This window comes from Osmerus eperlanus, chromosome 11 (genome assembly GCF_963692335.1).
Source record: "Osmerus eperlanus chromosome 11, fOsmEpe2.1, whole genome shotgun sequence".
In the NCBI taxonomy this organism is placed as follows: Eukaryota; Metazoa; Chordata; class Actinopteri; order Osmeriformes; family Osmeridae; genus Osmerus; species Osmerus eperlanus.
The window spans coordinates 12,132,953-12,159,559 of NC_085028.1; the positions used below are offsets into that span (position 1 = coordinate 12,132,953).

General features: G+C 39.2%; 3 protein-coding genes across 3 annotated transcripts; 1 reads left to right on the forward strand and 2 right to left on the reverse strand.

The window, feature by feature from the left end:
* Positions 1–481: 481 nt before the first annotated feature.
* Positions 482–6,056, reverse strand: pgr (progesterone receptor). The gene is made up of 8 exons (XM_062472633.1): positions 4,699–6,056; positions 4,477–4,586; positions 3,810–3,926; positions 2,999–3,304; positions 2,242–2,386; positions 1,882–2,012; positions 1,374–1,531; positions 482–1,265 (listed from the first exon to the last, which is right to left on the reverse strand). Exons 1-8 carry the CDS (start codon positions 5,622–5,624, stop codon positions 1,110–1,112), a joined length of 2,049 nt encoding a protein of 682 aa, XP_062328617.1. The 5' UTR covers positions 5,625–6,056; the 3' UTR covers positions 482–1,109.
* A 637-nt stretch (positions 6,057–6,693) lies between these two features.
* trpc6b (transient receptor potential cation channel, subfamily C, member 6b) lies at positions 6,694–13,821 on the reverse strand. Its single transcript, XM_062472632.1, has 11 exons — positions 13,075–13,821; positions 12,694–12,879; positions 12,411–12,575; positions 12,030–12,246; positions 11,243–11,470; positions 10,614–10,878; positions 10,279–10,474; positions 9,538–9,741; positions 9,265–9,321; positions 9,070–9,145; positions 6,694–8,948 (listed from the first exon to the last, which is right to left on the reverse strand). Exons 1-11 carry the CDS (start codon positions 13,807–13,809, stop codon positions 8,821–8,823), a joined length of 2,457 nt encoding a protein of 818 aa, XP_062328616.1. The 5' UTR covers positions 13,810–13,821; the 3' UTR covers positions 6,694–8,820.
* A 2,100-nt stretch (positions 13,822–15,921) lies between these two features.
* On the forward strand, positions 15,922–24,636 carry cep126 (centrosomal protein 126). Its single transcript, XM_062473689.1, has 12 exons — positions 15,922–16,284; positions 16,761–16,871; positions 18,151–18,296; positions 18,542–18,653; positions 18,974–19,166; positions 19,461–21,393; positions 21,973–22,074; positions 22,441–22,556; positions 22,929–22,986; positions 23,113–23,301; positions 23,450–23,514; positions 23,623–24,636. The coding sequence occupies exons 1-12, from the start codon at positions 16,199–16,201 to the stop codon at positions 23,704–23,706; spliced, it is 3,195 nt and encodes a 1,064-aa protein (XP_062329673.1). The 5' UTR covers positions 15,922–16,198; the 3' UTR covers positions 23,707–24,636.
* Positions 24,637–26,607: the final 1,971 nt, after the last annotated feature.

The following is a 26,607-nucleotide window of genomic DNA, read 5'->3' on the forward strand; positions in this document are numbered from 1 at the left end:
TCAGGTCAGAGAACACAAAACCCCAAAATATCATCCTCCTAGTCTACAAACATGTCTCTAAATAGATAAATATTTTCACAGAATAAAGCAAGGCTTATATACATGTAATATATAGAACATCATTTTTATTTAACCTAGAGAATATAAATCAGCAAAAATGCAATGTGGAGAGATTATACCATTGACCTGTACATGTAATGAAATGCTTGAAAATATGTGTTTGGTGTATTGGATAGGCAAACACTGTAGTTTGTCAGAAAGGAAACCCACAGTATAGGATATATTTACTAACTAACTATGTTAGTAAATATATCCTGTTGATTTTATAAAAAATGAATGCTTAGAAAGTTATGCTCTTGCCATGGCATGATAATCTCCTCACTGAACATGTTATCTTCTTGTTCAGATGGCAGTGTCCAGATGGTATTTCCTTATCATAAAGTTATTGTTTGTTGTTTTCATAAACACAAGACTTATGCAATTGCCATAGCAATCAACATTTTATTGACCTAATTTCCAGACTTGATTACTTGATTCTGTCCAGTTCTACACTACTAAAGATTTGCTTGTGCTGTAAAAAATACAATTACAAACAAACTCAAGTGCAGCAAAACACATTTACATTTAGTCATTTAGCAGATGCTCTTATCCATAGCGACTTACAGTAAGTACAGAGACATTCCCCCCAAAGCAAGTAGGGTGAAGTGCCTTGCCCAAGGACACAACGTCATTTGGCACGGCTGGGAATCGAACTGGCAACCTTCAGACTACTAGGCCGACTCCCTCACCGCTCAGCCATCTGACCCCCTACAGTCCCTACACTCCCTAAAACACTTAAGTCCTTTACAGTTCAAACAACTGTCCAAACTTTCAGCAACTAAAATTTGCTATTAACAACTCTCCATCTCAGTAAATGACTTAGAGGCAATGGGTCATGGTTACAATAGTCTTGATGGATTTAAATATTTCACAAAAACAAATGAACCTAGAGACACTAAAAGACACTTTTCAACTGAACTGAGTATTACCCACCACACGCACACACCCTCCGGTCTGTTCGTGTACATCAGGCCTTGGCCCCATGACTTGAGGAAGGGTCATTGTCACCATCACTTGTTGTGGAAAAGGAGGGGCTTGACCATGCCTGCCAACACCTTGGGGAGCTGAGAGGCAATGACCTCGGTCATCATCTCTGGGAACTCCACCTTCATAGCATCTGCTTGAATGAAGGTACTCAGGCAATATAGGTTGACCTTTTTAACAATCTGCACCAGGACAGAAAAAGGGAGAGGTGTCAGTGTTGGTCTTCATCTAATAATGGTTGAAATTCAGGCTTGGGTGAATGAGCCCAGCCCTAGTCCAGTGTTGCCTACCTCATGCATGGAATCCATTAGTTTGGTTAAGTGATAGAAACGCTGTGAGCTGGCCACTACTCCCTTCTCCTTAATGTGGATGGCCTTTGTCAACTCTCGGATGTAGTTCTGCCTCATCTCCTCAAACTGGGCCTGGCTTTTCAGTCCCTCCAGGGGCACTGGGAAGAAGGAGTTTGTCATATGATTAATATGGACACTTATTGTGGACAAAGTATGCAGTTTCAGCTACTATGTGCTCTGTTTAACTACTGAGAATGTGTGTATGGTGATTCAGCTCTTTGATGCTAAGATCAATTTTATCTGTTTATTTTTTTGTCTTTCTCTGTAAAGGTCAATTTAATAATATTTGAAGGTGATGACAGCTGCAACATGAATACTGTGTGAATGTCCTGTCTCAAAGCAGAAGGACACTACATTGTAACTCAGAAATATAACACTACCTTTGTACCACAATTTGTGCAAAATTGGTTACAGGGTCAAAGAGTATCGTCTTTTTGTTGTTGTTTACCAGTGTTGAGTAGCATCAAGGCTTTCATACAGAGGAACTCCTCTCTGGTCACTTGAAGGCTTGCAAACTCCTGGGGGATGAATTGCATTGCCAAGCAAAGGTCATAGATGGGTGATCTTCTCATTCTATCTCTTTAAGGAAACAAAGAAGAGTTCCTCTCAGTAATAATTAACATGTTCACGATACACCTGAATTATAGCATTTTACAGACCGGTTTGATATGGTAGACACATTACATGGTTACTGAAAGAAGATCTGCAATCAAACTGTAGAAGAATAATTACATATTAAAATTACAATCAAATAGTTTCAATTAATCAGAGCTCCTGTAAATTCATAGAATTCATTTTCATTACTTACTGGCTGAGGATAAGATCTGGCGCAAAGTACAAGTATTCGCTGGTAACATTCTGAAAGGACCTCCAACCCAGAGAGAACACCATCAAGTTCATCCAAGAGTACTGGATGAGGGTCATCTGATCGTTTATGTGTAGGGTACGAAATCCTATCAAAAGAAAGGATGATAGTATGGTGTCAGCCAGGTAAACATTTACCCATCCATTTTAGTCGTTGGCTTACATTATGGATGGGGGTTCTTCTATATTACATTTAAAAAAAGTCACTGTCACGGTATGTGAATAGGAAGGAAACTGGTTGCATTTTTACCGCCCCCCCCCCCCCACACACACGCACACACACATGCCTTTCAGGCAAAACCTGCATATCTGATCCTAGTAATGCTTGGTTTTCTGTGCGGCTGTTGTGGGTGATGTTGACTATAAATTACATTTAATGAGAGTACGCTATGTCCTTAGCCTGCATACCTGTGGCTAGTCAGTGTGAATACAGTCCAATTGTTACACTCATCCACTATTGACTTGTGGTGGTTGGTAAAGCTATGAACATATTCACCAAACACAAATGTAAAATCAAAGACTTATTCACACTGAACTGCCTCACTGTTAATCAATCTTTCTGTCTTCCTGATCTTTACATGATACAAATCATATTACACAACCTTGCCCTGTATCTGTGCTCGTATTTGGGGTGAGGCCTTCTGTGTCGCCTGCATGTGGCCATGGTGACTAGGCTGACCCTGAGAAGAGTCTGTTGTTACCTGGCAGTGACTTGGACCACCTGACGATCCACAGCAGCTGCCTCTCACACAGACGGTTCAGGCTGTTAAGTAGAAGGTGGGGCATGTCAGGCTGGGAGTTATCAAAGCCAGAGAATACAACCTCTGGTTCTATGTTCTCCAGGATGTTAAGAATCTGTGGGGATAGCTGCAGCTCGCGGAGGCCTGGTATGCAGGGCATGGAGGCCAAGGCCTGACTGTCTCCAGGCAGGGCCATGGGAGACTGGAACATCAGGGGTGGGGCCATGCCCAAGGCTTTTAAGCCCCCAAAGCGCTTCAGCTTCCTTCCTGAAACATCATCATATGGCTTTGTAAAATGGATACAAGACATTGCATTGTAAAGATATAATACAACAATAAGTAATATGGCTCAAAAACCTCACATTTTGGTTTAGGCTACAGTCCCAAAGGAGGATCTTACTAAAAGGGCTAAAGATCCTTGAAATTGCTTAACTACACCAGTGAAATACCTGTGAAATTACAGTAGGTATTCATAAGTTATAACAAAACATTCCAAATGTGAATTACTGAGTAAAAACTTTGCTTAATGATACAGCTAGATTAGAAGGTGTCTAGTGGGTTTCATTATTCATTTTTTACTAAATAAAGTATTTGTTCAGATTTGTAATCAGTAAATAGCCTACTCGTAGAACATTTTTGTATAGTTATTTCTCAAGGGACTTGCAGTATTACGTGTTATTTTGCCTTTTTGAGTTGTTATTTATTACCTATCTGGACATTTACTAAGCAGAATCAGAACAAAGGACCACACACACATAAAAAGGAAATGTACCTCCAAGCATCATTCCAGCTTGGTAGCACTTTCGAAGGCGACAAGCAGGACAATTCTTTCTTCGAATCTTATCCACAATGCAGTCATTTCGACCAGCGCAAAGATAGTTATGATGGCCTATTCAAGAAAAGAACACATTGCACATGTTTGAAATGGTGTCTTCTCTGATCCAAAAAGAGATATAATGAACAGACAGATGTGTTACTTGGCGGCAGATAATATTGTCTTATATGGCTGTGGCTCCTTCATTGAGAGTGTTTTTTGAACAGAGAGGGTAAGATGAGAGAGAGGCAGGGTTGTGAGGACGGGATGACATGGTCATGGTCAGATAGCGACTCTTACATATCTCTCATTGCAAGATAAAAACTAAGAACACTGTGAACACTGGTCAAAGTGATACAGTTGCTAATGACCCCTGAAAGCCACCATGGAAGGTCATTCTCACAAATATATGATAAGAACCTAACCATATGTTTATTTTAGACAAACTTTTGTCAGACTTATATTTCCCAAAAATATTTTGTGTACATTCACAGTTCTAAAACTGAAAAGGCCAACTCCATATTATGAATTGGAATGTATGTTTGTCATGACATCTCAACCACTGATATAATGATTCTATTTACAACAATGATAAATTATTCCATCTTATGTATTATCTATTCACCTTCAACTGCTCTTTTAAAGAATACTTTGCAGCTTCCACAAGTTAGGACCCCATAATGACAGCCAGAGGCTTCATCCCCACAGATCATACACAGTCTTTGGGGAGGTAAGCTGAAAATGGGAAGAAACATACAGACATACATAATACAAATCCCAAAAATTATTTTCCAGACTCAAATTTGTGAAATAACAAACATGCAACTTGTTGATGCTTAATACTTGCCCAGAATACGCGTTATGGGTTGTAGGGTATCTTTGTAGCAATGTTGCTCCGTGAATACCGTCCGGAGATACATAACCATATGGGTGCTTCTCCTCTGCGACGCCGGCTGATTGGCACCACAACTGGAAATCTGTACTCTGTATCGACCATCTAGGAATCTCTCCTTTATGTATTATCAAATGTTGGGATGGCTGTGAGCTACTCGTCGTATCAAAGTGCATCATACCCTTACCGGATAGAGTACCCCTGGTGTCGCTCCTTATTTGAGGTACCATCGCAAACTGCTCTGTCTGATTCAAGTCGGCAAGTAGGGAGGCATCGTCCAGGACGTCTTCGCCTGTTGCCGAGGTGGGGAAATGTGTCGGCTCCACAAATCCTATTTGCTGTTTTCTCTCTGTATAACTGGCATCAAGAATGTTTAGGTCCTCTGTTACATCAAAATCATGGCACTGAGTGTCCATAATTAGAGATGGTTCCTCTTCGTCTTTAATGAATTTACACACACCGGTGGCTGAAATGGATGGCATGCCCTGCAAACTTTCGGGAGTATTTGTAGTCGTTGACATGTACTCTTTTGCTCTATACACCTTAGCAAAGACATCTGCCATTGGGACTCTGTCGGTTTTTAGATATTCGTCAACACGGCCATAATATGATTTATTGCCCAGTGTGTAATCGGTCGAAATACAGTCTTCGTACATGGCACTGTCGTTGCTTGCGCCAGGATATGGGCAAAAAGCGCCAATGTGCCCAAAATTACGCATGGCGGATGAAGTGCTAGCCTGAGGCTGAGGCTCATTTGAAAACTTCTCCTGACCAAAAACAATTTCTCTGTACTTCTCAGGCAAGTTTCTTACGATTTCACTTGTGTCGGCGGAATCTGCAATCGATGAATTTTCCAATTTACCACTGGCTTTACTTTCCATGTTGTGGCCTCGGCAAACCCACAATAAAACGAAAAATACCCTCAGTTTGACTGGTGACTAGACGTGTGTGTAGCCTATCTGTACTGCGGCGTGAAGACCTTCCCAAAATGTTCCTCCGGTTGCGAAAGGCTGTGGCTCAGTACGGAACCGGCAGGGCGTAAACGGCAATTGTTTTTCTTCAACAAACTAGGAATTGTTTTATTTTAAATGGCAGCATTCAAAAATGCATTCAAAATGTATGAACGTAAATTCCATTCTGTCACTGTCACGATTCAGACTTTTCAAAAAAAATCACTTTTACAATTGGCCTCATCCAATGTATAGGTCCTAAAGTGTTTTGGTCCAAAGATGCGTCGATTCGGCATTGACAAGTCTGGACTTCGTGAGCACGATTCGTATGGTAGATGATAAATTAATCAAAACAAATAAGATTGAGCTATCCCTCTTAAGACAATAGTTATACTTTCCAGTATGTGGGTTACACTGAAATGAACTAGACATGAAAGCCCTGCCTCTTTGTGCTTTTGAGTCACAAACCTGACCCAACATGTTGCAGTCAACCGTGTATCCTGGTCACACCATATGCCAAATATATAAATATATATAAATATATCAGTACAGGGACAACTACTTGTTGAATATCTCATTCAAATATGTTTATTAATTTAAAGTTGGTCTCTGCGTGAAAATGCTCTACTGATTCAGATTTATCAATATCGATTATAAAATTCACCATCAATTACTTTGCACATTTTTGTGCACATTTGATCTCTTGCTGCATAATTTGATTCAGCCTGTGACACCTCTTTGCATAACTAACAATTTTTGGAAGAGGTTATCCCTCAATGATTTGTTCCTCCCAATGTTTCTTCCATTCTTCTCTATAGTCTTCCCTGAGGGTTTTAGGTTGGCCAATTTATGAAGACCTCTGTGACAATGCTTGTAAAAGGGCTTTACAAAATATTTACATATTTTTGATAACTGCCTTCATTCTTCTGTGAAGGTATACAGCCACAAGAGCATTAGTGGCTTTTGGAATTCATCCCAAAGGTGTTGGATGAGGTTACAGTCAGAATTTATGCTTGCCAGTCAGGTTCTTCCACATCAAATGCACAACATGTCTGTATTAAAGTCACAGTGTATGGTGGCAATTTCAAACCAATTATGAATTAGGGCTGTGTTTTATGGTTTGGGCTTGGCGGCTTAGTTCCATTGAAGGAAATCTCAGTTCTAGAGCAGACAATTACATTGTTGACAATTCTGCACGTCAAACTTTGTGGTAACTGTTTTATGAAGGCCCTTCCAGGTTCTCCTGCCTGCAGAGAATCTAGCCACTTACCCCTTAAACTTGCCCCAAAACAGTAGGTGGGTGGGTACTTTAATGATACCAAAGGGGAAATTGAGGCATTGCAGCAAGCAAGAAGAGGAAATAGGAAATCTGTTTACCAATGCAAAATACTAGTACACATGTAGGCCGACAAATACTAGAGGGAAAAAAATACTGAATACTAACTAAAAATGTACTAAATACTCAATATCAATAAAACTCAGGGTTAAATCACAGAGCCATACATTTTTACAGTATGTACTCACCATTTTACACAGGTGACAGAATTTAGACTTCAGTCTTTTGTTAAAGCTTAGCCCATAATGAGAATACCCAGGGTTGGTGTTTGTTTGTAACTAGGAGACAGATTGAGTAGAGGACAAAAATACTCACATTGTTTTACCTTTGTAGTTAATTTTCCACTCAGTCATCATCTAATCTGAGTATCAGAAACAAGAAAGGCCATCTTCATCCTTCAATGTTATTGTTTATAGTGAAGTGTGGTGATGTCCTATCATTTGATAAAAAATGTTGTAGATGTATCTGGTGTTTATGATGCATAGTCAGACCTTGAGTCTATCTGCTGCGTCACTAGCCAGACTCATCATAGGACATACTTATACTTTGACTAGCTTTTTATGTAGGCGTCTGTAACAGCGTCATTGTCTAGTAGCAAGGTGTAATTAGAAATTAGGTGTTAGCAAATGCTGTAATGGGCTAGTTTAGTTCGATATATGATACTAATACCTAAAACCTTTATAGGTCAAGGTGACCCAAAAAAATATATATTTTGTAATAGCAACTTTTTCATTGGTCTCCTTGACAACCAGACTTCTTTTAAATAATCACTTGTATGTTGAGATGGCTTGCACAACAATGGTGAACCACTACCACATCTGGTAGTCGTACAATCAACCAATAATACTATAACGGAACAATTAAATCTGCTATTTGGGGGTTACTACCTCAGATGGGAAAAAAAGCTTAACAATATCCACAGTAGTAGGAGTTTTTGTTCAACTTAACTTTGATAAGAAGGTCTTTCAGTGAGCTTTGGCATAACAAAGGTACACTGTATGTGGTTGCCATTTGAGCTTTGAAAACGGTCCGAGTGTGTGGAGGAGAGGGAGGTGAAGCTGTTTCTCTACCTCAGGTCAGGCTGTTCTGAGGGGACACTTATTTCTAGAATAGTGTGGGAACATGACCGTGTACAGTGTGTAAGGTGATTATGTAATGTCCTCGAGGTGTTTAGAAAGCCATTGTATAACTGCCATTGCAAAGGATGCTTGTTATTACAACAAGCTGTCTGGTGGTAGGTGTAGGCCAACAGATGATGTAGTGTATATGTATCACAGTATGTGTATCTGAAATGGGAAAGAAACACTTCTACAGGTCTCCTCAGCTGACAGATGGTTTTTCTTCTTTAATCAAAGCATATATATGAGTATTTGAGTATATATACAAAGAAACTAAAACAAACACAATCATCTGTCAGCTGAGGATACTTGTAGAAGTGTTTCTTCTGTGCTTGTTTATATATGTGTGTGTATATATTGTGTATGTTGAAAAATAAATAAAAAATGTAGCCACCTGAGCTACAAAATCATAATGTGAGAATGGGATCAAATAGAATGCAGAAAACACAGCTTGTTGACAATTAAGTGGTAAACAGTGCCATCTTGTGGCACTGTTCTCACTCAACAGATGTGCAATATGCTGTTAAAGGACCAAAAATATATAACATGTATACATCAAAGTGGTATGTCAGAAGAAATGTATAAACAATTTCAGATCTTCCACATTCATTGCCTTAAATGATAACTTGGATATTTCACTTGGGACCTCATAGGTATGATATGCTCTTCATGCTTAGTCAGCAGACACTTTTTCTCCAAGTCTCCTTATCAACTCTGCCAGCCTCTCCATGTTGTGATTCTTCTCTTCAAGAAGCACGTAGCGCAAGCTGTAGATGTCGTGTTTGATCTCCTTTAGCTCACCTGGGGAGATGTTTACATAAAGATAAGCTAGTCTTCCACACTAACCAATTTACAGTAACAACTTGCAATATGTTACTATTTATTTTAAGTTCTAATCATGAAAAAATTATTTAAAACAAACCTTCATTCACTTCATCACCATCTTTATCAATCTGTGCTTGTATGATATATCTTTTAACCAGACGATTCATAATCCTCTGCATAGTAATAGAGAATATGAAAAAGTAAAAAAGAAAATGTAACCTACCCCATCTTTTTCTGTATATTAACAATATACTGTTGTTTGAGAGAGTTTATATGAATGTAGGCTACTGACTTGGTGACGACTTGGATAAAGGGAATCACCAACACTTGAATGATTGTTTTGTGCCATCTGATAAAAATGAGAAAATATGTATTAAAACATATACATATAATGATACATGCATAAATATGACAAGTTTACAATTATAGATATTTATATTAACATAGATTTCTAAAGTGTATTCTTGAATCACCAACCAGACCTTGCAACAAACATTGGAAAAGCATTTTGTTAGTGAGACACTAGAGGGCTCTGTATGCACAGCGTACAATATCACTTCCTCACCTCAGTTTTCTCTGTGTAATCCCCGAGGCTGTATCTGTGCCTGTTGAAAGGCATCAACAGGAGGTCTCGGAGCCCCAACACCAAGGCCAGGATAGACTTAGGGCTAGGGATGAGGTTAAAGGGAACAGGTAAGGTGCCCTGCTCCTCAAAATAAGAGAACCAGAGTTTTGCCCTCGCAAACTTCCACTCCACATCAGCATCATCCTGTATGAAATACAAAGACAGAACTGATTTCTCCAGAACACCGGATCCTACAGAAGGGTATATCTCCAGGATCAAGGTTAAACAGCCCTGCACTAATACATTCAAAACTGACATGATTGTGGTATAAAAGAAAATTGCTTGACCAAATGTCCCAATGTGAACCAACACGGTTGCAGCTAAAGCTTAATTCCAGGGAGTATACTCTGGAACTCAACATTACTTGAAATACAGTTTTCCAGTTTTTGTTTGAGTTTTTGGAATAACAATCTAATCCCAATGCTCAATGAACTAGTAAATACAGAGAGAGCATGTTTGTTTTATCAGATAATTGATCAAGCTTTCTGCTGGAGTAAAACACTGTATTTCATAATTGGACTGCCTAATCGGAAACTATATGAATTGTAACTGATTAGTGTACGTACAAGCTTTCAACATGACTAATGGTGTATTTTATGCAAATAAATTCCAAAAGATACATTTTAACACCTGGGACAGGCTGATTGTAGGCGTTAGATAAGATACAGTAAGGAGAATTACCTCAATTTCTTGGAAAGAGCTGTTTATCATGGCAATGAGCATGTTCAGTAAAACAATCACCATGGTAACATTGTACACTCCATACAGAACATAGCCAATGTTTTCAATGAACTTGTGACCATTGTTAATGACCACTGATTTCACCTCTGACAAGCCGAATATGGCCCAAAACAACGTCTTAAAGCTCTCTTCCACCCTGGAAAAAAAAGGAACGAAACTTGATTTAAATAGAAAATAGGTTGTCTCACATGTTGATATAATTATGATATACAGAATATAATTCACGTGAATTTTTCACTTTTCACTGTCAATGTTTGCACCAGACCATAACTCACGTTGTAAATGCATCATTTTGTTTAGCACCAAGGTAGTAGGAGTAGAGATTGAACATCCCAAACATGAAGGCCACAAAAACCATGATAAAAATCACCATGAACTTAAAGATATCTTTCACCGTTCTTCCGAGTGAAATCTGCAGAGGCCCAAAACTCTCGTTGGCAGGCAAGATATATGCAATCCTAGAGAAACTTAGAACCACGGCAATTGCATAGAGGCCCTCGGATATTAGCTGCGGATCTGACGGCACCCAGTTAATACGAGCTAGGAAGAAAAAGAGAAAAATTGGGTTTGTTAGCATGATACAAACTCTCCAATCAAATGGCACACCTGAGTAATGAGAAACCAGTGAGACCAACTCATCTGGTAAAAAGAGGTAATGGATACAACAAAACTATGTTTTATGAAATAAGTTAGGAGGAGTTGGTGAAAAAGCTGAAAAATATGGGCAATTCAATCACCACCAACCTGGGTGCTATTAATGGGCTGTGTAATTACAGCAGGGTTTAATCATAACAGCCACAAGATGGAAGAACCCCCCCTCCACACAAACACAAACATCTCAGATAATATATACTTTTAAACTTCTTTGATTAATTAAAACATATTGCGAACTGTCTACACTCACCCAGTTGGTAGTATTCTATTTCTGAGGGCAATGTTACGTTGGATAAGTCAGTGTAGTGCTTGTCAACGTAGCTCTGGGCTGAACGTGCACACCAAAATGCCATAAATCGGGTGATGAAAGAGGTGACAAAAATAGTCAGCATTCCAAAATCGAGCAGATTCCACAGTTCTGAAAGATATTCCCGAAGACCCTGGGACCAAATCTCCTTACATTCAGCCCAGATCATTCCTGTGAGACATGCGGAAATGACATGGAACAGGGCATTTACTTATTACTGTATTTCTATATAAAGTAAAATTATATACATAACATGTCCGGCATCCCCCTCCTCATCCAATTCTTTGTCACTGTTTTGCCATTAAAAACATGAATGTACTGAATGAAACTATAAATGTCAGACTGTAACTAGATCTAATATACGGTAGGAGAATGACTATGTATCATGAATAACTATTGACAAATAATGGCGTGCCGTTCAGTAATGTTACAATTTCCTTTTGTCACAGATGTGATGACAAAAATGAAGACTCCTCTAAGATTTGGAGTGTCCATGACCCCGAGTGCTTGAGTTATTTATGTATGACAGTGTGGGAACCTCCCTTAAACAATACGGGATTGAAACATTCACAAGAGGGAATATTCAGGCTTGAATTAGGAAGTCAATCTGTTGTGGCTACAGAGGACAGGTGTAATTGTCATACATGACAAATTCTGTTTCTGTATGTGTTTGTCTTTAAGTGTGACAAAAAGAGTGACAGAGAGAGAGAGAGAGAGTTTCTTTTTTTACCTATTACCCAGAATATTATTACAATTTCAATCCATGTAAAGGGGGTGGTTTTCATGCGGAACAGCTGGGAGGGGTGGTCATGAGTTGTCATGTTTGGAAGCAGTGTTGTCCCCTCAAACCGGTCTGCTGCATTCATTAACAACAGACCCAGAAATATGGTAAAGGACGCTGCATGGGCCACAAACTTTAGGAACGGTCCTCGCATGACTTTCCCAAGCTAAGTGAAAAAAGGACATTGTTATTTAAGCTATGTATAAATATAGAATACATTCAAAACAGTTATGTTGTTATTGCCTGATTGAATACTTTTCATTAAATACTTGATAGAGAATACTTATACATTGTATGTGAGTAGTACTGTTAGTCGTTGTCTACCCTAACCTTGCTTGTAGGTGCAATCCAGTAAAACAGGGCCAGGACAGGCAGTCCTACAGCTACACCCAGAACAACCAGCGACTTCACAGCTGTGGTCTGCTGCCGCAAGCTCATCAGGTTTTCATACCAGATGGACAGAAGCTGTTGTTGACAATTCGGATGAGCCACAAACTGAACACCAAACGGACGAGACCGGACACACGATGGGAAAAAGAAAAGTGTATTCAATCAATTTAGGTTTGTTTTCATTTGCAATCAAAAGTGCAATGCTGTCCACTTTTGAGTGTACCTTTTTTAGATCATATTTAATTGCAAGTTTCATCCTAATCAGGCTTGGTCTGCCCATTGACTCTGTTTTTTCACATGATTTGGTGTCTCCATTTAAGATTGCTTCTACCTCTTCAGTGTTCCGACACAAATCCAAAAGCCCTACAACAAAGTCTTTACACTGCATGGAGAGCTTCTTGTAATCAGTCTGGAACAAAAGAAAATAATACAATGGACAGGTGTGATTAAAAAGAAACATAATGTGTATTACCTAGTTCTTGTTAAAAAAAGATTATTGGTAACTAATTTGACCATGTTTACAATTCTGAAAGGTCAGTCACAAATACAAAACAGCATGTTTTGGGGCTAATTTAATGGCAGCATTGTGCAATGTTCTTGTTACCTTGAACTCCATGTCTGTGCTGGCCAGGACTGCCAACTCATTGCTTAGCTCCAGAGCTGTCATCACGGGATCCTCACTAGAGAGGGACAGGTAAGCTGGGCTGGCAAGACCTTTGTAAGCATTGATTCTTGAACGTGAATGGCTGAAAGAGTCGAGTTTCTGATGTTCACTACAGGTACTGCATTTACAGAAGTAGTCATGGGGCCTCTCAATACAGGCACCTTTTGTAAGGAGTATGTGCACTATCTCAAACTCAAGGCAATGAGCGGCCAGAATGATAGGGGTGATGTCACAAGAGAAACGTGTACCATCCTCGTCGCAAGCAAAGAATTCCTTGTGTGTTTCTATCTGGCCAGGACTACTGGTCAGTCTTTGTGGGTCAGCGTAGACCTTGTGGCTAAGTATAACCTCCACTATATGTGTGTATCCTTTGCTGATGGCTAGCAGCAGTGCATCCCCTATGCGAGTGAGATTGTCCCTCCTCAACAGTAGCTCTGTTACTTCCAAATGCTCATTGGCAACAGCCAGTTGCAAAGCATTTTGGCCCATGTAGTTCACACAGTTGACATTAAGGTCAGGCAGTTCATCAAGCATTTTGCGTGCAACAGGGATGTTGCCATATTCTGCAGAATCCAGGAAGCATTCCTCCATCAAGGACAGAGGGGCAGGACGAGTGCAAAACATGTAGGCTGCCTTCCATTTCCGAGGTTTGACCATGTTCTGCCAAAACATCATCTGTTTGTTATTGTTCCATCTGGTCAAAGCAAAATGCCAACAGTTTAATAGTGAGTGGATATGCATGTTAATACATGTCTGGCAGCAGACCATACTACAGTACATGTTGCATTATTTTTACAGTAGGCCTATGCCTTTCAATGTAGCCTAATGTTTTATTGTATTAACTTTGTTTCCATTTCCATGTGTAAAGAAGTTTGAATCGTAATATTGCATCATTACATGCTACAAATATAATGTGCCATTATTTTCCACTTGCACTTGTTTCTGCCTTACAATGAGTCACAATGTATGAGGTTTATCTCGGACAGGTCAGATCTCACGGTCTAGATCAGTGGGACAATGTACTGCAGGATTATCGGCAGCAGCTGGTAGGAGTTAAAATATAGCTCACCACTCACGTGATTTAAAAGGTCACTGCATTTAATCGTCATTGTCATCTGTTTACCTGCGTTACCGTATGGTCTCGCATTTTAGATGGAGTCCGGTATACTCTTCTGACACACTTGATACTGCCTCATATAGCCTATGGTGTGAGTTTAATACATTATAAATATATTTTGTACAGAAATAACATTAACTAACGTTAACAAATTTAGGCTACATGATGAGCATGTTTTGAAATAATCATATTGAATTGTGTTTAAAACAGGAAAAGATATTCTATATGTAGCTACTGCACATTGTAATTTAATTATATAATTGTGTTTGTCATAACAGAGTACCTAATACCATTATCGACTAGAATGATGTGTGCCACCACTCCACCTTGATTCGAGGTCAAGACTACTGCAAAGTTTAAGATGCTTGAAAGCAATGCACAACGGCTTTTGTTGTATATGTGACTGTTGTATCCATGTAATCTAACAAAGACTGGGATTTATGAACCCATAGCCTACAGAGATCAAAATAGTCTAGGCTACAGTGAAATATGGTCAACTAAAAAGTAGCATTCTATTAATAGTGCCTCATGCGTGCATGACAATAAAAGTTGCTGTTCTTACTGCGTTTTAACTGAAAGTTATGTGACTAGACTTTGACCTATAGGCAGTTTTTTTCCCGTATCCGTACAGGAGTCTGATTTGGTTTATTTATCCACTTTGCCTGTAGGACTGATTTAAAGGCATGCCATATCTTTGGACGGGATGTATTATAGCTGTAGCTTACTGTAATTTACATACATGTCCAAACTTGCGGTCTAATCAACACTGCACCAGTTTCCGTCCAAACGATGATCTATCGCTTAAAATTCTGAATCAACTCACCTGTGATGATGAAAGGCGGCGCGATGTGGACATTTGAATCTGTCATGAACTGCTATGAATTTCCGTCGTTGAAATCATTTTGACAAAACGATCAAAACTAGCCTACTACGTGTGGTTGCAGTTGACCGATCCAGTGCTCGACTGTTGAGAACTATCTCAAAATTCCACTTTGGGATTGACAATCTCACATAAAGATACGAAAAAACTGGGATCGTGAACAAAATAGTGGGCCTTCTGTTATATGGAATTAAAACCATAATCAGTCATCTTATAGACTACCGATAAGATGACAGTTTGAAGATCATTTAAAATATGGAATGATTCATGTAGGAAGAGGTAGCCTGTTTGTGGGGCCCATTGTGGGGCGTGTCTCGCTTTGATGAAAAGCATTTTTATTTGCAAGCAAAAATATTTAGGACAGTGACACTAGCTACCCAAAGATACTGGAGAAACTTTTTAATTATCAGTGGTAGGCCTGTACAGTAGCTAAACTGATTAATTGTAAGCATAATCAAATTCAATCACATGGAATCATAAATAGTTTCATGAGCAAATTCAATTGGAACATTGGAAAATTATACAAAACAAACATTAGTTTGTTTACATGTAGTCATTTTTAATGTCAGTTTAATATAATGTCCACTGTAGACTATAGTTTATTCCCCAATACAGAACTCACGTGAAAAAGAGACCGTTTTGACTGATTAAATCATTTTTGTATGAAAAGACGTCTCATGTCAAATAAACCCGTTCATCATGACCGAGAGCCACCTGCTGGAGAAATCCAAACAGAGCATCTCCAAAGGATTTCCGTTGTCAAGGAAGCGCGTCCTCGGTTGCCAACATGGCCTGACATGTACACATACTGTTGTGTAGAAAGCAGGGAACGAAGAATTAGAGTTTTTTGACGTCTTGCAGAAATGGTAAAGGGTGCTGTCTTGTTGACCATTTTGCCAGTGAATTATTTACTCTCACACCGAAGAAAGATTACAATGCGGAGTATTTCGGATATGTACTTTTAATCAAAGTTAGCCTGCTGCAGTGTAACTAGCTAGCCATTGCTAACGTGAGCTGAATAAGACTGTCAAAATGAACAACATCGTTGTCGAATTAACGCTTCAGCAATGGTATGTCAGTTAGCTGGCTTGTCACAAGCAGCTAGCAAGCTAGCACATAGGATGCAAGTTCTGAAGGACAACCTAATTTATTCGTATCCTTTTTCTACTGACACTTTCCAATGTTTTGCCAGGTTACAGTACAGTACAGGTAATGTTTTACTGTCAGTAAAACAATAATTTATTGTACATTCACACAAACTGGTTAGCTAATGTACCTGATTCTTTCTCGTGACAAGTATTGGCTACAATTGTGCTAGTTTTAACCAAAGTTTTCTTTATAACATTAGAATAGGAATTAAAAGTTATGCTTATGCTTATAAGCCTATCATCAATAATCATTACATTTTCATGGTTCTTCACGGCCTCACGCTCAATTACACAGAAACATTGTTAAACATGCACTGTATTTAGCTAGGTAGCTAGCTAGTAGCTACTGTTGTATATAAATATCTGTATATCATATATACAATCATTAAAGTTAGACAAGTTACCAGGGCATGGGAGCATGCAGCATAATATTTATGACCATGTTTATGCGGTCCAGTTGAAGTCCTTAGCTCGACACCAGGTTGGGGGTTGATGGAGTGCTGGAAGATGATCGCCAGATATTGGTGGAGGAACAGAAGTCATGTAGAGCCCTTTCCCGGAAGCACTCCCTTGAGACAAATCGACGTAGAAAGTAGGATTTTATCTCTATTTAATTTATATCTTTGTCACAAGCAAATGGTCAACATTTAGGGATGCATTTTAAGTGAGTTACACAGCAGTTCCAATGTCATTACAGTGCTGTAACTATACAAATGTACTGCTTTGAAGTCACTAGAGCTATTGTTGTCTCTTGTCTCTAGTGCTATTGTTGTCTCTTGTCCAGCTTATGTTTCTATACCTTTTTGAAGGTAATGATTGCGGTGATGGAAGATTAAGTGAGTAAACGCTCTAGTTGTCAGGATTTTGTCCTCTGGAAATAGGTCTTGCAGTAAGTTACACGAGGGATTGATATCAGTGACTCAGCTAGCCTAAATCCATCCTCGATGAGGACCAAATCCTGACCCATAATACCCGGCTAAATCTGTAGTGCTACAGGCGTACCAACACAAGCAGGATATAGAGGCCTACTGGGCAACACTTAATATCAAGGTTACATTAACTACAGTATCATGTAACTTGAAATCAGTACATTTGTATAGTTACAGCACTGTAATTACATTTGAACGGCTGTGTTGTTACACTTCATTACATTTCAGCAGTACTTTATTACACAACTGAAACCTGGTATGGAGGAGGTTGGGCTTTCCAGGGGTAAGTGGATGTTAACATTGATGTGAAGAAACAGAACATAGAAAAACAAAGACAACATACAGCCAACAGATGTTCATTATACTCAGGCCGACACATGACTGGTCAGAACAAAATATAGGTTACAACAGGAACCAAAGCCTAGATATGAATAATAAGATATATGAACAAATATAGGCAAAAGTTGATCTACTGATTGTGAGAAACATACCACGTAGGAAATTCTTGATGTCTTTGACATTGATCATGTTTTGGTAACGTAACCATTAACTGCCCTTTTTCTTTTTGTAACGTTTTGCCAAATATTTTCTAAAAAGGTTTGTAAGAGTTAAAATAAAGGCTAGGACTTATTTGCTCAGTAAAATCAATCTGTCATACATCACATTGCCTACAAACTAATGCCAGCCATATGCTAGGTTTTTACCTTTTTGAATTTGACTTTACCACCAGTAGGCTAAATGAGGGCTTTAACTTATTAATGACGGTGTTGAAAATAAACCTTGACGAATGGACTCAGGTTCCAGTAATGCCTACAAACTCACTTTAATCAGTGATGCTACAATTAATTAACTCAAGCATATAACACAGCTAGAATCTGAAGGGGTAATATTTGATTTGATGTTCCTCCCAACTAGTGTGCTCAGTTAAGTTTGTACATGTAGGGCTCTAGAGGAGCGGAGGAAGCTGTGGGATGTCCAGGAGGAGAGGCTGAGAGAGAACATCCTACAGCAGCGGAAACAGAGAGTTCAAGATGCCACTGAACGCTTCCAGAGAGCCCACCTGCCTCCATCTCAAAGGAGGAGACAATGTTAGTATCCTATCCTACCTGCGTTACATACGTTACTGACTGACTATTGTATTTTTTGGTTTATAATACACTAAGGCTATTCAATAAATATGTTATATTAACAATGGCAGTATGCATTTTCTCAAAATAACTGGACATACTCGTTATTAGACTATAAATGAAAGAATAATGTACTCCAATTGACCGTTGTAACACAAACGATTTATGTTCTGTTTTAGTGATACATGGTTTTTATTGTTTTTCAGCTATTAAGAAAAGCTACCCTAATATTGAAGATGCACTTAGACACATTCAAGGCACTTTTAGCTCCTACGCCCGTCAGTCTTCCTTCCTGTCCAGCAGCTCAACCATAAGCAGGTAAGAAAATCTGCCACGCAACATGATACCGACAGGAGTTTGGAGTTCAGCCTGTGTCAGGGCTTAAACCAAGCTGCACTTGGCAGAGGGACTGCCAATGGAAATTTGCCTTTTGGCTATAATTGGGTGCATTTACATTTTAATGTTTATGAATGTACACTGTCCCTCTTGATCAAATAAACAAATTGAATTGAATTTACGATAATAAAATGACGCGGTATGCCTACTATGCAAGTCTCATTCATTTTTAGGTGAGTTTTAAAAATATCTTCGCTAATATCTTGTTTTTACTACCAGTAAGACGGTTTTGTTTAACCTAGGAGCTGCACTCCATCTCCTAAGCCTCCCATTGGGCCCAATCTCAACCGTCACCAGCGGACACTGTCTGCTGTGGAGGCTTACACTAAACTGATGCAGGAGCAGACCATGCATAGCTTCAAGAACAGCCAGTTGCTTTTTCTCAGTGAGCTTCAAGAAACACAAGTGAGGGAGCAGGAAGCCACCAGTCCTCAGGTACAATAAGCCTCTTGAGTGAACAGTGAGGTGAGGCCAAAAGATGGACATCAAAACGCCTCCAAGAAAATACATTATATCCAAAGCACAAAATCTGAATATCTGAATTTACTAAATGTAGAACATACACAGGAATTTGTCTTGGTGATACATTGCAGTAAAAAAAAAAAAAAAGTATGACTGTGGCGGTATACATTTTTTTTTGCGAACTGGACACCTAATACACATTATAGAGAAAGTTCTGATGTTCATAACTCACTCATAACTCACACTGTCTTAACTTCTGTCTTCCAGGATGACCATGTTCCTGAAAGCCATCATTCAGACAGCCTGTCCAGTCTAGATAGTTTAGAGAATGAGGACTTCAACCATAACAATTCAAGAAACATAGCATGTTCCTCTCAGTCCTCACTGGACCAGTTGAAAATGTTTGACTGTAAAAAAAAACAAATTACACAGAGAAACATAAATGACAACACTCCTACATCAACCAATGCATCTTCAAGTGATAACCTACTCCAGACGACCCAACTCTTTTCAAGCCCTCAATGCAAATCCTGGCAGCAGGAGCCTGAAGAACCAAACAAGAAGTTGCAGAACCTACCTGAAACCACTAGGGGGGCTACCACTACAGAAAAATCACTCAACACTGAAGCCCAGCCCTCTAACCATCACCACAGCTTCTTGGCACTCATTGGTACAGACACAGGGGGCCAGAAGTCTGAAGAAAACGCAAGGAATAAAATAGCGTTGCGTACTCAGATCACAGCTTCACCAGACAGCACACCTCTGGATTTTGCTTGTTTGTTACAAAATGGAAAATTACTAGAGAACAGACTGCATGTGACAAACAAAAACGATAAATCTTTGCTTTCAAAAAATCCATCAGCAACAAAGGTCAATCTGCCCACCAGAAACTACAACCACAAAGAGGATTTATGTGAGGCACATGAAGTCATGATAGAAACTATTGCTTTCCAAACAACATTAGACAGCATAAACCAATCACATAAGTCCTATGATGTAATGAACAACCTAGATAACATTTCTGATTCAGAGCCCAATGCTGACAGAACTAAGCATACAGAACCTATTAATCAGACGTGCAACTCGAACACACATGAACCATCAGACATACCTAAGTGCCATGCAATATCTGGTACCAGTTTCCAAATGGGTGATGTCAGAGATATCAAAGGAATTCTGAAAAAGCAATCCAAATATGTGTCTGGAGATGCCAAAACCATTTATGGTGCAGGACATTTGGTTTTTACCAAACAAGTAGCATTGTCCATTAGAGATAGTGTTGAATTGACCAAAATGAAAGCTAAGGAAGAAGAGGGAAACAAGAAAATGAAAAAGAAGCTACGTTGGTTGGATGAGGTGAACAATGAGGGAGAGGATAAGGAAATAAACACTAATGTAGCGAAACAGAATCATACAAAAAGCAAGTATGCATATCCACTTCAACATAAAAGTTACTCAGCAGACCACCAGGAGAGTATGACTGTGGTCCCAGGGGCTCCCAGAACTGGCCCCAATACGACCCCTTCAGCCTCCACTAGTTATCAATTTACAAAGCAGGCATGGGCAGATGTTGAGGTTCAGGGTGGCAAGCTTCAGGACCAAGAAGAGGAGGTCAAGGTGCAAAGGGGTAGCATTAGGACTGGGTGTCCCAGGGTCCCTCGGAGAGTACGCTCTGCCAGAGTTGGGTCGGGTTCTGTTTCCTCTTGTTCCAGGAAAGGCACAGTCATCAGGCCTCAGTCTGCCGCAGAGTTAAATCACATAGCCAGGAGCCAGGGGAAGGTCATGGTGCCTCGGCCCCCTCCCAGGACTGACACCATGGATGGAATCACAGGAGAGGCAGCGGGATACTCCACCAGCACACTTTACTATTTAGATCACACCAATGCCCAACAGGGTCTTCCTATGGAGCAGGCTTTGTACAGGGAAAATTCAGACTGCCTTAACCCTTCCATTACAGATGGCTTTAGGACAGATAGTGGTGTTATGTTCACACCTTTCCCACCATCCTACCATCCGTCGTCTGAGAGTGCTTCCAAGGGAAGCACCACCTCTGGCCAGCAGGAGTCCCAGGCCAGCGGAGGGAGGCGGGGGGGTGCCATGCTGTACGATGAGAAAGGCCTCTGTTTGGATCGCACTCCCACAGATGAGGAGATCTCACAGCTTTGGCATGGGGTCCGCAGTGCCTTATCCACAAACAATGGTAATGTAGAATGCTGGGCTTCTGGTTCTCTGACACAACTAGTGCATTGTTGGTTGTTTTTGTTGACCAGGTGTGACAGAATCAGTATGATTGAAGTTGATGTGCTGATTAATCTGTTTCTGATTGAAGTCATCCAAAGGGTATTACAAATATGTCTTTTATATAAGTCTAAATGCTTTTAATCTTGTAGGCTAAATTGAACAATTTCATCTCTTATTCATCTCAATTTCATCTGTTATGCAGTTAAATGAAAATCTCATGAAGAAACTATAGTCTCTTTGTGTGTACGCTAGTTTCGCAATGAGGTTTGAGATTCTTTCTGAATATTAACCCAATGAAAACTTTAGCTTAAGTTGTATCAATATGTCAAATGGATCTATTTATTAACAGAACTGGTTTGGAAAGTCAGACAACATGCCAATTTCGTAGCACAAAGTCGGTAGGGAGAACTAGTAAATACAGTGTAAATAAAGTAAAACTGCATGCTTGTAACATTTTCATAGACATTTTTGTTATCAACTTAGGTGACCTTTAGAAACTTCCTGACATGCAACGGCTCATTGTATGTCCTTTCTCAAGCTCGTGCCAATTTGACCCAAGTTACCATCAACGGAGATAGTCTGATCAATGGCGTCAGAGCAGTCACAAGAATGGGTGGCTTCTTTCTCTCCCCCTCCAACGGTGAAGTCACAGACTCATATTAAATTATAAATATGATGAAAGATTTCCATTAGGATGTACAATATTTGTATAACACTGAGTTATAGAGATGGAAAATATAAGCTATTTCAAGTTGCACAGATCCAATTCAGCAGCACTTAAAATATAACACAGATGCAGCATGTGTTGCATATTGAACATAAACGGAGCATACTTTATGCTCAGTTGTGTGTCATGTGTGCAGTTCAGTTCTTACATGATCCCGATTTTCTAACCATAGTAAAATATACCGTAAATCTGGCCTCTTGATATGATGTATGCCTTTAATTCTACTTTAATGCTGCTGTAGTAGTCACACTAACTATATTTTCGGAACTTTCTGAGTAGCCAGGAATGTTATCAGAAGACCGAACCCAGAGAGCACAAGAAGCAGGAGGAGATGCGTGGAGCCGAGCAGACAGGCCCCAGGCCTGGGGAACAGGAGGCTTCCCTTACCCACTCAGGTACATGCATGTAGTCCCCTGCTACCCCCTGGGTAGGTATTGTGAACTAAGTTCCTACAGATTAATGTAGGCTGTGTGTTAGAACTTGTTATATGTTTTGCAATCCTTCTCACACTGACTGCAGTCCAAAGGGAAATTCACAAGACAGCCTGCCACTGAGATTTTTATTGTCAGGCACAGTTGTATATTTTGATAGAGATGAGGTACTTGCCTGTGCGTTAAATCAGAAGTGGTGCCCTGTCATGTTTATGGTTGAGTTTTCATAGTAAAGTTGAATTACTCCAAGTAAAAGGTAGACTTGTGTTTGCAAGCTCTTTAAACTGCCATATATCCTAGAAGCTGACTTCATGCATGTGATTTGCGTTTACGCAGGCCGCATACCAGTTATCTCCATGGCCATGCAAATATGACCTGACACATACAGATGAAGGTAATTCTGTGTATACGCTTCGTAGCTCTGTATAGACAAATATGTCCTTCTTTTAACTATTACAGCTAGCTGTATCTTCTTTCTGGAGCATTTGATGTGCAGTGCTTGTGTTTATTGTGCTCTCAGGTCTTGAGAGTGCAGCCCAGTCTAGTCTGGCTGAGCTTCCTGGAGAAACCTTGGTGGCCAACACTGATGTGATGGCTGCTATGGAAACGATCCAAACACAGAAGCAGCAGCAGCGTAGTCTCACCAACATCTCTCTGGAGGAGCAGAAGATCCTGCTATCCCTGGACAGACTCAACAATCGCCTGCAATGTGAGCATTTTCCAAAGACAAATAGTTTGTTTGCTATGATGGACAAAGACTAATTCAGTTTTTGAAGCATATTTCACATCCCCTGAGGACTAATGTTATCACATAACCACATACAGCTCTTGTTTATTTTTTTTTTATTTTTTTACAGATGTACAAGAGTATGCTGGAGGGAACACTGCTGCCAAAGGCATCTTGCATGACGTTATGGCCTATGTGAGCATCTTATAAGCAATATAAGACCAATGTTTATATCCACTCTTGACTGGACTATGTTGCACATAGTCTGACCTTTGTTGTCTGTCTTCTCTCTCTCTTTCTCAGGGAGGGGAAGGGAAGGCTTCAAACCCCAACAAGCACCGCATCGTGTCAGCCGACAGCCGCTTTCGAAGCCAGAAGAAATTCTGACAAGGGTTTAGTATGCTCCTTTAATGCTCACGTATGCCTCTTCCCTTTAATGACCCATAAATTGTATCCTATACCAAAAGCACTTTAGAATGCTTTAACGTTTTTCGGCACAATTGGTCACGCACAGAAAATGTGAACTATACAGCAGGAAGGTAGAGTTTTCTCTTACAATATCTATGTGACATTATATCCATATAAATTAGACAATGGAATGATAATAAGGGCTCCAACTTGACTTGAAAAGGGCAATGCTTTTGTCAAGATAGACTGAAATATCCATCCAAAGAGAAAAAAAAAATTACGTGTGGCGTGTGCTTATTATCCTTTACTTAAATTTTTTGTAATTTTTATTGTATACCTTAAATTTGAAAATAAAATCACCCCAACACACCTGCTGAATCCACCCTGTATTTACAAATTAGTTTAACCCTATATGGACTGTACATTTCATGAGTTTGTTATTAATGCATTGCAACTTATATAGCCTGGCTATGTTGTAATTGGTTTGCTTAATTAGTAATACAAATGTATTATTTTTGTATGAGATTTACAGTATATTTATTTTTAATTGTAATTGTTCATTGTACATTATACAAAAATATATTGTACATTGAGGCGTGCTGGTGATTAAGAAATTAAATCATCTAATGCAAATGTTGTGACATTTTACGTAATTTTTTGGCAAAAGCTGATACTAGGTGTGGTTTGTTGATATTCTTTGGGGCGTTTTCAGGGGAACCAATAAAACTACTGTGAAAAGGAAACAGATGGTTGGGTACAATGTCAAAATAGTTAGTGTGTTTGCTTTTCTTTGATGGCAGCTGAGTCAGATTACATCTTAATTTATGCATCAGACTCAATCTACTAGCCCAGCCAGGTTGGGATGTCAACTTCTGCCACAGAGTGGCAGAAGTTGAATCTAAGTCAGTGCTGTAGGTTTTAGGAAACCGTTAAGGTTACATAACTAGGCATATCCTTTTGTGATTTTTTGTTGTTGTTGAAAAATGTCTTGAAAATGTTCCAATTGGTTGATAACTGAAGCCTATGTGCAAATGTGAAATTAAGTGGTTGGCATGTATGGTCAAATGCTTTCTTATTCACAATCATGCATACTATTGCAGCTTTTTCTATAAGAACGCAATCAGTGATGTAAAGGCTTTGCTTGTCCAAGCACAACATGTTCGGTTCTGCCTCCAGTCAACCTGCCATGACTTGTTTTGGGAGGTGGAAGAGACATAGGCACACCTCAAGAATTTAGCTCTACAGATGTGACAAAACCTTTTTGTACTGCACACCTGTCAAACTGGTCTTAGGTTTTTGTGTTTTTTAGGTTTGAGCTATTTCTTAAAGCTGCAAGTGTTTGACAATCCCAATATGTTTTGACTCAATATTGCTCACTTTATAATATTTAATTGACCCATTTAGTTATTTGCTTTTGTTTACATTTTAAACATGTTGATTACCTTACCATTACATTGATTACTTTTCCTTACCCCTTTTACAAATCATCTGTTGTGGGTCAAATGTGTGCTCTCCCTCAAAGTCTGATCTTTGACACAGAAATGAAAGGAAATATGCACTTATATACGTCACTTAAAAGTTAAAATCATCAACTAAATAAATGAATTTAAGAATGCTTATGTACTAGAAGCTAGCTCTAGAAACTAATCCACATCCACCTTTTGCCTGAAACTAAGCTGAAACTGAAGGCTAACCATTAACAGTGTACTTTGTGACAGGGTCTACTACTCCCCTACTACTATTTCCACTGGTGTTGTTTAAGAAGTTTAGGTATATGCCACTTGACCCTGTATAATAGTGCTTAAGCAAACTAACCCAAAATATCAAAGTGTACTAGTTAATTTATCACAGACAATTTTAAAATAGTGGCACCAATGTGCATACGTTTTTTTATATAAACTAGTGTTTTTTTTTTATTTAGGAATATCTTGAAATCTGACTGCAACTGCATTTAATTAATGCTGGAATTTTCCATGTACAGTGATTCCAAACAACAACCCTCCAGATGGAAATGAACAGTCTGCCTAAATCTGAGACAAGAAGTGCAAAGCTGACCAATAACCATAGCGCCCCCATTCCTGCTAAGTGGGTGGTCCCCCCAGGGTGAGGGTAACTCAGGGGAAATCTTGAACATTGGGGCCCATCTTTTAATGTGTCTGAATGAATTACAATGATCTGAAAGTGAATGCTTTACCGACACAATGGACTTGTCTTGACTGTTCGGGCATGCAGTGTTTTATTCTAATTTAGTCAAGCAAAGCAGTGAACTACAATCTTTGAACAAATAATGCAATAAAGAGTCATCATTAACAATTTATGAAGTGTCAGGGTATTGATATATATTTTACTACTTCTTTATTTGAAAGAAGTGTAAAACATCAATGATACCAGCTATTAAGTTACCTCCTACACACTCACAATCATACATATATTTATATATTTTTTTACATATTTGACCAATTAACAATTAATGTCATAAGAGATTATTAGAAAATGTTGCTGTCTCTTGGTTTTATAAGATTCTAAAGTGTGGAGAAGGTTTACACAAATAAAAACAAACTGAATGTATGTGAAATGTAAACTACACAGCGCTCTTTTTATTAAAAGTAAAGTTGTGCAAAGATGGCAATTTTTGCCTAGCAAAGAAGAATAGCTGAAAACAGTGGCACCCTAATCCATTCACCATGCCTTTACAGTCCTGGAGAGGATAAATAAGGGGTTCATAATCATTCACTCGCTAAATGTATGGGAAAAGAGCAGAAACAGAGCCCCAACATCCATAGAGATTGGATCTTGACAAAATGATTTCTCAATGGAACGAGGAGAGTAATTTGCATAACAATTATGGGAACTGCATAGAACTACTTTTTCGGCAGCACT